Genomic DNA, 14,004 nt, shown 5'->3' on the forward strand with positions numbered 1-14,004 from the left:
CTGACCATGCAGGGTGCTCAAACTTTTGCTTCGGGCCCTTTTCCTTTTTGGTTATTTTGAAACGGTAAAAGATGGAAATAAAAAAGTAATCTTGTTTAAAATATTAAAGAAGTGTGTCATCTTTAACTTTATGCCTTTTGGAAATCAGGTCATCTTTTACTCACTTAGCTATTCACGGTAACAGAAATTTTGACCAGGGGTGCCCAAACTTTTGCATGCCACTGTAACTCTTTCATGTAAGTGACTGAGAATGAATTTCTATCATTTGTAGCGACTCACCATCCGAGCAAGCGAACCAGCTCGGCGGTCGGGTCGCGCCTCGGAGTGGCGAGGCCCAAGATGGCGTTGGACCTTAGTCTTCCCCGAGTGACGGAGAACCCGCGCGTGGGAAAGGTTTGATGACGTAGCGTATACGTCATTGCTGTTTTCGGTGGGCAGGAACAGTCTCTCTTAAAAGGTCCGCGCAAGGCGAGAAAATAAACCAGTTCTTGTTCTGAAACCCATCGACTAGTGTCTTGTTTTCACATCGCAGTACCAGCCACTACACATTAGTTAATGTAGAACTACAATATTGGAACAGGACTATACTAACCAGTGGTGGTAAAATGATTGTAATTAATGAGTGGATACGTAACTTAATAATTCATTCTCTCTTCCTGATTATGTTTTATAACTTGTGTTTGGAACCTCTCATTTCTTATTTTGGAGCCTTGGCCCTCTTTTGTGATCAGGATAAAAATGCATGTTCTATCATGTTAAATACGCTGTATTGATTTTGAATTAAGGTGATAGGGTCCAATTTTTTTTTTAATTGAATTGTGTAACTGAAAGGAAATGGCACAATATGCCAGTAGTACATGTTGCTGAATAGATTGTGTTTTTGTTCTCCCCATAAGTCCTCTTGTCATTTCCAACATCTTTCAATCCTCTTTTGTTACAGGAATGAAGCAGGCAGTGTAGACAACAGCAAAAAGCCAACCTGTGGGGAGATGCAGGATTTTATCCATGACTCATCAAAGTACTCTGGTAAAGTATTATCTACCAGTAAATGGACTATATTAACAAAAAAAAACTTAGAAATCTGATGAAGTATGTATTTTTCACTTACAAAGGTGATTGTAGTTTAATTTCTGTGAGTTAATTATGGGCCTGTATCTGTGCTATATTGTTCTATGACTCTTAATTTCTTGCTGCTCCCTTTGCCTTTTGGAAACTGTATTCTCTCTCCAGTCTTGTATGATGGTCTTATTTATCTATTGACAGTTGAATTGTGATTAGAAACTATTGCAAAGCTTAGCATTTTTTTTGCTTGCACAATAGTTGTAAGAGTTGGCATAGAGTTTTATGAGAATGAAAAAGTCATGAGAAGTAACAAGGAGCAACCAAATTACAGGATTCCTTTAGGGATTGCACACAATGTTGCTTTTTTGTTAAATGCTAATGCATTTAGCTGTGTATTACATTCAAAATTGTCCATCAGTGGGCGGTGGTGTTTACAATTGGCCATTGTTAATCTTACTGACCCGAAGCCTAAAGTCTACAAACTTGTAAGAATTGGCTTGAAACTGAATTGAATATGTTGAGTTAAAATGTTGTAATACTTTGTTTTATTTGATATATTTATATTTGTAGTACTCTGCTCTCTTTTCATTATTCATTTATGCCACTGCTCTGGTCAAAATTGCTTCCAGTATTGCATGCAAATATCTAAGTACATGGATCTGATGGCGAAATGCTTGAAACTTTTGGATGTAAATCCTTTCCAGATTAACTAATTGCTTGCAAATCCAAACACATCAGGAATGTTGACTTACATAATGCAAACACAAAGAAGCAGCCAGATGTCCTACTGTTGGATCTCTGCTTGTGTGTTTTCTTTTTTTGTCCTTAGAGAATGCTTTCTGTTGCTCAGCATCTCTTGGTATTCTACATCCTTTTGCCTTTTTTATAGAACTCCTTTGTGCGTCTTTTGTGGCCTCCTTCACTGGATTTTATTTTCTCTGTTTATTTTTCTCCATCCTACCAACAGACCTCTGAAACACCATGAGTATATTTTTTATACCTAGGATATACCCTACAGTGATTTAAGATAATATTATATTAATATATAGCATGAGGTGAATGTTCATTGTGAAAAGCAGTGTTTCATGCCTGCTTTGATTACTGTCTTCGGAGATACACTTAAAAATAAACTCTACTCCTGTACTTATCTGCACTTTTCCTAATTATTATGGCAGGTGGGCAGCAATTCATCATTCAGAGCTCTGATAGCAGGATTGCACTATCCTTTGGCTAATGTGTGTTCCACTTCTGGCTTTCACCGAGCATCATGGCTATAATAGTGATTTCAAGAAGTGAAGAAATAGATTTGGGTGGCCTTGTTATATAATACTGGAACTCTAAACTGCTACACTCCCTTATGAAAGGGCACAGTAATAATCATCCAGATTGCATGTTTCTGTTTTCCTGACTTCCAGTCTTTTGCCTACTTATTTTGATAGCTCATGTAAGTTATGATGTACAGAATAAAATCTGCTGATAAAAATCCGTTCTGGATCCAACTTCAAATGACCGTGTAATTCCAGTTCATGAGATCAATGCTTGCCCCTCCTTTATATCATTACCATAATGTGCAGGTGCACCTATTGCTTATGCAAAATGATAGAAAACAGTCCTAGATAATCCACCATGGGAATGAACACTTTTTTGATTGTCTACATCTGTTACAATAATGTAGCCATGGTCAGTGACAAGAAAGCAAGACTAAAACATCTGCCCAAGAGACCACCAACAGATGTTAACATTGCAGATGGTTTGCATGATAGTCATTCAGTGAGGAAGGGAGAGTAGTTTGTCAGCACTGTGTTATTAATCTCTGACATAAAAGGTAATGGTTGTCTTGTGCTGGGCCAGAAAGACTTCTTTAATCAAGAAGTAATTGATAAAAGAGAGATTTTGTTAAACATTTAACAGCTACAAAATGTGATTGGGACAATGGACTTCTGCTGTGTTTTGGGAATTTGACTGGAATTGTTTAGCTTTTTATGAATGGAATCTGGTGTAACAGGGCTGCCTTGAAGGGATTAAGCTAAATCTCGCACCTTGTTAATTTTATTGCCTTCCATGGTATATTTTTAGGTTGATGTGGACCAGCATGCATATTACATCAATGAGAAAAATCATAGATAACTGCACTTTAATTAGAACATTTAATATCCTTCACCATCATTTAAAAAGTACGATTTCGTCCCTTAACTTATTTAAAGGAGCTCAACATATAAATAGATTCTTTTGGTTTAGAAACACTAGCTGACGTTTTACAAATAGCTGATTAAATATCAATGTTAATTATAATATAAACTTCTGAAGCTTTTTTGTAAAAGGAAGAGGAAATTCATACTTTATAAGCATACTGGTGCATATTCTAGTCGAATATTCACTGAAGTACATTGTTGACCTAATGGCACAAAACTTGTGCAGTAATTTAATGTGCTTCAGATCTGAGATGGTCATGGACTCATGGGAGGAATCAATATCACCTGGATTTATTGCACTTCTCGGTGCTATTTTTGTGTTGGGTTATTTTTGCTGTGTACCTGCAGGCCAGTTTTGTGTCTTCTCATTGACATTAAGGCATCCTTGATGAAATTTTCCCCAATTTGATTTCTGCTTCACCTTTCATAAGCTTGTGTAGAATTTTTCCTTCAGATGGAGTTTGGGGTCAGAGCTGTATCCTGTTTTAGCTAGCATTGATTATTTTGAGGCCTACTCATTTCAAATGGATTATTGGGAACAAATAAACCGGCCTGGTATAGAGAGAAGTGAATCAGAGGAGACATTAATATTGGTCAAGATATCCTCGGTCACTTCTCCAAAAATGAGTTCAGGGAAGGGCCAAGTGCGTGCTTAATTGTACCCTGACTGCGTCAACTGCAGTGTTCACCTGCCAGACATGGCAGCATGTAGGACAGTGAAGAATTGTTTCTAGTCTGACTGGTTATTTCCCTGTTTTTATTTGGTGAATGATATCTCATTTTCACACTCTGTTTAAACTTTCTATAGTTTGCATCCCACGTTTATGGATTTCATGCAGACATTGGCCCCATGGTTCCTGGAGTAAGGGTATAATTTTTTAAATACCTGACCAATGTGGGATAGAGATCAAATGCAGGCAAAAGGGACTAGCTTAGATGGACATCTTTGTCGGCATGGACAAGTTGGGCAGACGGGCTCGTTTTGTGCTGTGTAACTCTGACTCTAATCCTCCTAAATGGATTGGAATTTTTGTATTTGTTGAAAGGAGAAATCTCATCTTTGTGGATAAAGGCTAGATAACCTTGCAATGCCCTGCTTGTGCTATACTTTTAATTAACTCTTTTATTGGATACCTAAGGGCTGTATGTGGCACCAGAATGGAGAGAAGACTGACGGAGCTAACTGAATATTCAGTCATGTGTATTACTCGTAGATCAAAGCATCTGTACAATTAGAGGGTGTACTTTAAGAAATCTAGTCAATTGTGATGGGAATACAAGAGGCAGGGAGGACAGAAGGAGGCCTCTGTACTTAACAACAGGCTCTGTGGCTTGGCTGTTTTCTTAATCAGAATACCTGCAATCTGACTCTCAGAAACACCGCCTGAAGTATAGAAGTTCAGGAAGATTTAATGATATTTTCTTTAAATCAACTCCAGACATCTAGCTTTGGTTTGTCAGCTTATGGCATTTGTAGAAGTGCTGTGATGGCCATGTGACTTCAAGTTATCTCCCAAAGGGATTGATTCTGAGATTGTGGCATATTGCCAGTAAATAAGAACATAAGAACCAGAAGCAACAGATGGCTGTCTGTCTTTTGTGCTTACTCTGCCATTCAGTCAGATCATGGTTGATCTTTTACCTCTGCACTACTTTCCTGCACTAATCCTTTATCTCTTCATTCTGTTAATATCCAAAAATCTATTGATCAGTGTCATGAATATACTGAATCTCCAAGGCCCTCTTTGGGTAGAGAATTCCAAAGATTTACTGCCCTCTGGATAAAGAACCATCTTCTCATCTCTGTCCTGAATGGCTGACCCCCTATTTTGAGATGGTGACTGCTGGTTCTAAATGCACCAACCAGGAGAAGCATAATCTTGCATTTATTCTGATAAGCCCTGTAAGAGTTTTGGGTGTTTTGATGATATTACTTGAGTGAGTATGTGCTCAGTCTACTTATCTTTCCTCTACCAACAAACGCCCAACATCTCACAAACCAATCTGATGAGCCATTGGTGTGCTGTATCATGAGTACATCCTTTTTTGGGGCAGGCACACCAGACCGCCATACAGTATTTCCAGATACAGGCTCACTGAGGTGTAATATAGTTCGAGCAAGACATGTTTAATCTTGTACTCGAATCTTAAATCAATGTTCCCCAAAGGCTCCTTAACCACCAGATCATCAATTCACTGTTTCTCATTGCTCAATACTAGATCTAAAATAGCCTGTTCCTTTGTTGGTTACTCAAGATATCGATTAAGAAAACCATCTCTTATACACTCCATAAATTTATTTTCACATTATTACTGCACATTTGACTTTCCCAATCTGTATGGAGAGTAAAGTCTCCATGTTGCATGCATCTCTAATTTCCTGAATTATTATGTGGCTTGCATCAGCTTTTCTGTTTGGGATCCTGTATTCAATTCCCAATATTGCTTTCTGTCCCTTTCTAGTTATTGGCTCCACCCAAACTGATCGTAAGACTTAATTTTTTTGAGCTCTCTGTGTGTATCCTGTTTATTGTTCTGAAATTAAGCTGGAAGTGTATTATAGGAGTAAGGTAAATTAATTTTGTTTTTGTTTTTTAAAAATGCAATATATTTACACACCTCTGTAACAGGTTATAAGGGAGGGGAGAGAAAAAATAAGTCCTTTTTAAGAGAATGGAGAAACACCTCCTTATCTTGAAGAGTTGCTTCAGGAGGCAGAAATCAACAGGTAACAACTGCAGATGCTGCAAATCTGAAAAAAAAATGGGAAACTTTGGAGATACTCAGCAGATCAAGTAGCCTCTGTGGAGAAGGAAACAGAGTTAACATTTGATCAGAACTGAATTTCGAGCATTTTCTGTTTTTACTTCAGGAGGCAGACCCTGGTAGGCTTGCCATACTGGCTGAAGGATTCAGAAAACTATGAGTTTACTGGAAAAATGAATGGGGTTGCAGTAATATTAATAAAACATTTGCATAATGTAGTCTGATTTATTGTAAATCATTGGCTTTAGTTATATGTCTCAGGATTACAGAATGGTGGTGCAATAAATATCCTGGAATCCCTTATTTGTATTTAAAAAAAACACATTTTGAGTTTTTTTCCCAGCCACTGAAACAATAGCATAAATGTTTTCAATTACTTTGTTGGAACCCAATAAAACTGATGAGATGTATTCACAGCCTTGGTATTTAGTCTGAGGATCTACTACCCCAGGAGATTCATTTAAATCCATATGAGACACCATGAGTACTGCCAACTGTATTTGGTCAAGTTACATGAGACAAGAATGCAGAAATATTAGATGGGTCTAACGGTGTACATAAGGACAAAGGTAAATTCTGTACTACCCAAAGTAGCAATGAGAGAAACTCACCATATCTTTAATCAATACATAATTTTGTTTTAATTTTTCTCAGGATGTGGTGTAGATGATGAGGCAGGCATTTATTGACTAATATACCCAGACTAGGCTGGTTTACTTGGCTATTTCAGAAAACACTTAAGGGACAGCCATATTGTTGTGGATCTGTGTCACATGTCAGCCAAACTGGGTAAATGATGGCAGGTTATGTTCCTTTTGCATATTAAACTGTATGATTTAACAAAAATAAATATCAGGAAATTTCCCTGAGTGCACAGTAGGAGAATAGCTGAGAATTGCTGTATCACTTGGACAGTTTTAACCTCCACATAAACAATATTACACTAGAAATAATTTTATGGCCTTGTCTTCGGGGTACACAACAACATCATTTTATTATGGCTTGCATAACCAATACTTTAGTGAGAGCTTATGAAGGAAAATGTATCTCTCTCTGTATAAAGGATCAGAAGGAGAGGAATGAGATATCAAAACCGCAGATGCAAAACAAGGAGATTTTAAAAAAAAAACAACAATCTGGTATAATAATTTACCGTCAAATAAAGAAACTATACAAAAACTAGATGGTCACTAGAGTTTGAAGATCAGTTAAGTCTTTGGAGACATTTATTATAGATTTAAAATCTTTAGGCTAAACAAAAGAATATCGAGGGGAAAATCTGGAACCAGTTAGTTTTGCTTCAGGAATTTGTGATGTATAAAGGTTAAGTAAAATATGTTACAACACTCTTTCAGATTTGGAGTTCAGGAGCATCTGAACTTGTTTTGTCCTTTTTTTGTAATCTTTGAAAATATGGTAGAAAATTGACAATACTTCAGGTAGCTCTATGTAGAATAAACATAATACATGAGGGAAATTAAATGGAGAAGGGGAGAAGTTTTGGAAATGGGAGCTGCACTGTGTGGTCCCACCTCTTGTTTGATTCTTTTATTACATTTCCACTGGTTTGGGAGATGAGTCAACAAAGGACAAGAATTGAAATCAAATGGAGAACTCCTTCAGAGAACTCGTACATTAATTTAGTACCTTTTAACTGCCATTCTGTTATTTCCACTGCTTTCTTTTCTGTGGCAAGTGCTTTTCACTAAAAGCACTTCTGTGGCGAGTGCTTTTCTTCACCTTGTATTACTTATCGGTACCTGTGTGCAAAAGCACTAATGAGAATGAGGTTTATGGACCACTGTAACTTGGAAGGCAATATAAATGCAACCTACAGACTGGAGACCTCTATGACAGATCATCCGAAAGTGCTAACTACACTAGAAATTAACCATTTTAAATTCCCTTCACTAGTTTTCTTTATTCTCCATGCTCAGCAACCTCTTCTTCCACTTCACCTCTTCTCCTCTCTGAGAGTGGCAGGTCAGAATGTGAGCTTCTTTACAATTTCATGTCTAGCTGTTATAACTTACATATAATTCACAATTAAAATGTGTGCGGTAGCAACTCTACTATCTGCTCCCTGGATTCTTTTAGAATGTTCCTTGATAACTTAGTTTCTTCCTTCCTCTTTGCCTAAAATTTTTAACCATGTTTCTTTATATTCTCTCTCACACACCTCTGGTATTCTTGTACTTGATCTATGCCCTTTCATCTAGCCTCATTTTTCCCTTAGCATGGTGTTTCATTGGTGTTTAGGTTGCTTTTTTAAAAACAGATCATACTTATAGTGGGCTTTGTTGATCATTAATTTCAATACTATTGCTATTCTACATGATTGTTTCCAAATATTGTTGTCTATTTTGGAGACACAAGAGACTGCAGATGCTGGAATCTGGAGCAACACACAAAACGCTGGAGTGCTCCAGTCCAGATGAAGCATGTTGACTCAATGTCAACTGTCCACTTCCCTCCATAGATGCTCCCTGACCTGCTGAGTTCCTTAAGTGTTTTGTGTGTTGTTCTTATTGCTTATTTGTTTACCCAAGTTCTGATCCCAGCCCCTTAAAATTAACTGTTGTCCAATGTATTATCCTGGAGTTATCATCTTTCTTTGAGTATGTTCAAACTGAGACAGATTCTTGGAAAACAGGTAATTCGAGGGATTTGTGGATCTGGCAGGAATGTGGAGATGAATCCAATGATCAGATCAGGCACAATCTTACTGAATGTGGAGCAGGTTCAAAGAGCCACGTGGGCTGTTACTGTCCCTTTTTATGTTTTTGTCATTATTATCCAATACCTATATTATGATCACTATTGCTTTCATGTTCCACTAGTCATGATTTTAAGTATTCATTTCTTTTTAATTGCTAACAATTTTTATGCTTTTTGTCTTCAGGAGAGATTATATTATTTTTCCATTGAACCATGTTAAGTTGACTGACCTATAGTTCTTTGGACCTATTTGAGATCTTTTCTTGAATATGTGCATAACAAATTATTCGACTCTTACTTTTCTCTTGCTTACTTGGATGAAAATGAGCAAATGAATGGAAGAATTAGGGACTTCTGTTGGGGCAAGCTGACTAGATGGAAAATTGCCTTTTTTGGTCTAGCTTAAAGAAAACCTAATTTTTCCACACAGGTAACTTTTATTGTCATCTAAATGTCCTCAATTCTCATGTTCTTTTCTACTTTTTCACAACATTTGCTTTGAGCATCCTGATGCAGCACATCACATTTCTAACAAGTACTTCCTTGTGGGGACAAATAAGCTAGATATGATTAAAACTGATTAGTCAAAAACGTTTGTAGTAAGAATACCAGTTCTAGGAAGGATTTTCTGCCTCAGGCAAACATTAATTCGAAAACACCTGGACGATCTTTACCAATAATGTTGGAGAATGGGGTTTGTGTGGGTGGGAGAATGCAAATAAAATCGGTAAGTATCTGTAGGAATTGTCAGATGGGTTCTGGGTCCATTGCTTAAAGTGAAGCCCTGAGTATGAAACTAAATTAATGCCTGCTTTAGTATTTTGGTGGTTCAGATAAAGATCCCATTGAACTGTGAAAGAAGATCATTTTCCAAGCGTCTTGACCAACTGTTTCCTCAACTTAAATGGGTTATACTGGTTTTGTTAACCTTTAGATCAGCTGGTGAAGGAGCTGCAGCAACCTAAGCAGGGCTACAAGTGACTCTGTTCCCCCTTTATCAGCAACAGGCATCAGTGCATAGCTCCTAGCAGGCATGTTGAGGCTGCTATTCAACTGCTTGATGTTTAAAGGTTCTTGCATGGAAAATAAGTGCTGCCTTTACTTTCCAGTACTTTGAAGGACCAACATCTTATAATGTAAATGTATATTTTTTTTCAATTTTCAAATAGTTTTTAAGAACTTTTTGACCTCGAGGAGCCGTTGGGTATGAGTTGAGTACTTTTTCTGTTTGCCTGATAGTTGCAATCTATTGATAATTCTTGTGATGTTGCTGTGGTTATTTCACAATGGTTATATTCAACTTTGTGCATCAGGTTAATTTCTTTTAATTTTTAATCACAGGAACGTGAGTGGCTTGAGAACAAAGCACAACAGCTTATAAAATGTTATACATTGCTGTTGCATAGAGCTGACACTATTCAGGACCAAATAGCCTCCTTCCATACAGTAACCTTCCTATCATTTTGTAAAGTAGCATTCAACTTAAAAGAATGATCAAAATTAGTGTTATCAAAATAGTTCATTGTGACATTCATTTTTCAACAGATGCACAAGGATCTTCATCAGGTATGGCTGGGCAGAAGAGGACTTTGCAGACCAAGGGTCATTTCAGAAGCATTGCTCCAAAAGTTAGTCCATCACCAGTAATGACACCTGCTTCTATTCTCCCTCCATCTGCTACCATCAGTGGAATTTCTTCTGGATCCAACACCTCATCAGATATTCAAGCCAGTAAATTTCCACCAAAACCGATCATCATGCCGGCTCGGAGCTATGCGCTGATGCCTGTTGCTGGTAAAGAAGGAACGTACTCACTTGTAGCCCTGCCACAAGTTTCTGCAGCTCCCTCACAAGCACCTTTAAAAGTTGACAAGACAAGTATAACCTGTACTGGTCAGCCACAAGTTTCTAAAGCGTGTAGGTCTTCAGTAGTATCATTTGGAAAGACAATACCTCAGGGTGCCGCTACTGAGAAGTTACCAATACCACGATATCAGTCCGTGTGGGCCAAACCAGCCATGAAGCAACGTGGAGCCTCAAAGCTAGCAGTGGTAAAGCCTAGTAATCTTCATTGTCTATCAAGAGCGACATCAGTACAGGTGCAACCAACTCCAATGCCTGGACATCCGCAAATTCATCCAAGTGTCGTAGCACCTAAAACAGGATTGTTGGCTGAAGGTGACAAAGTAGCTCTTGGAGCAGCTGATGCCACAGTTTCTGCCACGTTACCCCGAGATGCTGATGTGATATTTGGACACTCATCCACCTCCAAGTCTGACAAATTGAAAACAAGTGAAATCAACCAACTAGTATCCCTTACTGTTTCAACCAGCATGAACAGATCCACACTGAACACTGCAACATTTAAAGATTCATTCAAATCAAAGCCAGATTTGCTGACAACAGCCTGCAGCCTTTCGTCTTGGTCTGTTGTCCAATCAGACCAACAATCCCCACTTATCTCAAAGCAAAATCGATCTGTTGGTTCTTTGCCAATAATGCAGTTTGGAAATTCTGTTCAGTTTATTGCACCTTCTCCTGCTCCAAAAGGCAAAGTTCCCATTTTACCCTACTCTCAAGTAAAACGTACCATCTTTCTTAATCCCAAACAAAATCAAGCTCCCATGGAACCATCTACTCAATTCATGCCTAGAGTTCACACAGCAAATTCAGGAAATGATCAGTCTACTGATGTGCCTAAAAATATTTGTGTGGTTTCTGATTTTCACAGGGTGGGTGCTCAGAAACCACGTAGTCAGCTGACATTTATACCGGCAGAAAGAGTTAGTCCACATACTTCAAAAAAAGTGATTATAAATAGATTAAAGAGGCCAAGCAGCAGGCACAGATTAGCAAGGAAAAGAAAAATTACAGAAAATGTGGCCATTTGTAAAACAAAAAGGTTTCAGACCTGTGATCTGAGCAAAGCACAGGAAGGTAAGGAGAAGACAAAATGTGATTCTTCTCAGGAATGTGGCACTTTCAAAGTGAAAGAACAAAGTATAAAAACAATGACAAATAAAAATTCAGATAAAACAGCAGCTGTGCTGAAAAAGTTTTGTAACATCATGCCAAAACCTGTGGCTGTTATGCAAGCTGTAGCCCCACTGGCATTCTCAGGAGGAATTGTTGCAGTCCAGAACCATGACAGTTTAAAATCAGGGGCAGCCTCAAGTAGTGCAACAATAAGCAAGATTGGTAATTTTGTGCAAGCTGCCAACACATCTCCCTACTGCAGAAATTTACCTGAGCACTTGGATGAACAAGCATATAAATGCAATGTTTGTAATAGAGGGTTTCACTTTAAACATCATCTTCAAGATCATTTGAATATTCACTCCAAGAGCAGGCCTTATTGCTGTCGAATTTGCCACAAGGCCTACAGTCACTCAGGCAGCCTGAGCACTCATATGAAACGATGTCACAGTGAATTAAGACGGAAAAAGCTCATGTGCTGCGAGTTTTGTGCAAAGCTTTTTGGAAATATTGGAGTTTACTTTTTTCACCTAAAGGAAATCCACAAGGTCTTAATCAGCGATGAGCCCTCCAACAATTTGTTTATGCAAAATAAGAACAACCAAAGTGGAAAGACAGAACAGATGGAAACCATGCGTTGCTTGCCTCCATCAGACAGGTAATGTAGAAGTCAAATGATTGCAAAGTGTTTTTTTGTGACAGTATTGAAATCTTACTCGGTCATATCTATACTTAAGTGATTCTGAGGAGGGCCACAAGTGAGTTCTTTTCTATTCTTTACTGTGGTGCACTCGTATTAAGGTTAAAAATAAATGCATTCTACCAAAGGTCAGTAGATGAGTTCACTGTTGCAAAACTATTTAATGTTGAGTTTCATTCAATGATAATTTTGCAGAAACAGAGGTTTACAGCACATGCTTGTGGTGGTAATTCAAAACTGTTTCCACTGCTTCAGTCTCTTCCCACTGTCTTTTCCTTTGATTCAAATATTTATCCAATTTTCTGTACAAGACATTGCAATAACGTTCATCTTATTCAATATTGGAAGTGCCAACAATATCCTATGCAAAGAAATTTCCCCTTACTCTCCTAGAGAGAATTTTAAATTAAAAACTTCTCATTACTAGTGTTTCCTAATAATGAGTTTCCCATTATTGGCACCATCCTGTGAATTTATGCAGTGTAATCTCTGTGGCTGTCCTTTCTGCAGAGAACATTTGACCAATTCCTCAATTTTCTGTCAGCCCTTCTACTTTCTTCCTTCCAGATGACGAAGGATGGATTATCATTTGAGTTCTGATTTGTGCTGAGTTGCTTAAAAAAACATCTTAGATTGTCGTTCAGGATCAAGGATGACTTGCTTTGATTTCAGTTTTGTGGGTGCACAGGTGCTAATTAAGTGAATTAAGCCAATTGGTGAACCACAGAGTCTTCCAGAGGAGGTGGCTGGCAGCTGGTGGAGAGGTAGTTTGAGATGCTGCTTAACTTCTGGTTACGCAGGGCTCCCATTACTTGGTCTCAAGGTTCTCAATTTCATCCTGAATGCTCCTTTTTTCTTTTCAGGGAAACTGCTAACTTCTTCCTTATCAGCCTAGTGATACCACCATTACTTTCAATCTATGCTGGCGTGAAAATGCTTCTGGCTGGTGTTAGATTCAGCATTGATGCTTTTCCCAGTTAAACAGCATGGCATAAGTTGAAGACTATCCCTTGCCTCCTTGAGAACAGGCACCAGGAGAGGGGAAAGTCACAACAAGAAGTGAAACTCTAGTCTCCTCACTTAGTGGTTCTAGCATAAAAGTCCACATCAGTTAAAGTCTCTTCCTGCATTGTGTATTGCTCATTAAACTGATGATGAACTGTTATTTGATGCATGTATGTTGTATAAACACTGCCTTCATTTTACAACGATTTGTTTTAAATGCACCACATAAGTTTCTAAAATCTGGAACTGTAAATCATGAAGATAGTTGAATAACAGTGAAACCTTGTGCTCATTTCAACAGCTTTGCAAGGCTCATCAAAGTGTTTTTGTGTAGTCTCAGAAGGTCTGTCTACCCTTAGAAAATTTTGTTAATACAATAAAACCTGTACTGCAGTATAAAGTTGTCAGCATAGCGAGGGCCTCTATCAGTTCATTAAGTCAGAGTTGCCCCAACCGTGGTTTACGGTTTTGTTTAAATTTATGTGAACAACTCTGCAACATGTGAAAGTAAATTGGTGATTTGTGGGAGGCTAGAGAAGAAATTGCTCGAGCCCTGGCTGAGATATTTGCATCATTGATAGCCAT

The 14,004-nt window shown here is 38.1% G+C and overlaps 1 protein-coding gene across 7 annotated transcripts in view; it reads left to right on the forward strand.

Annotated features, from left to right (window-relative positions):
* znf438 (zinc finger protein 438) overlaps nucleotides 1-14,004 on the forward strand; it is a 210,621-nt gene that overhangs the window by 122,366 nt on the left and 74,251 nt on the right. For all 7 annotated transcript variants that reach the window (XM_052016543.1, XM_052016539.1, XM_052016546.1 and 4 more), the window contains exons 4-5: nucleotides 941-1,026; nucleotides 10,284-12,372. In XM_052016543.1, coding sequence (XP_051872503.1) covers nucleotides 941-1,026; nucleotides 10,284-12,372 — 2,175 coding nt within the window. The remainder of the gene's footprint in view (nucleotides 1-940; nucleotides 1,027-10,283; nucleotides 12,373-14,004) is intronic.

This window comes from Pristis pectinata, chromosome 5, assembly GCF_009764475.1.
Source record: "Pristis pectinata isolate sPriPec2 chromosome 5, sPriPec2.1.pri, whole genome shotgun sequence".
Lineage (NCBI taxonomy): Eukaryota > Metazoa > Chordata > Chondrichthyes > Rhinopristiformes > Pristidae > Pristis > Pristis pectinata.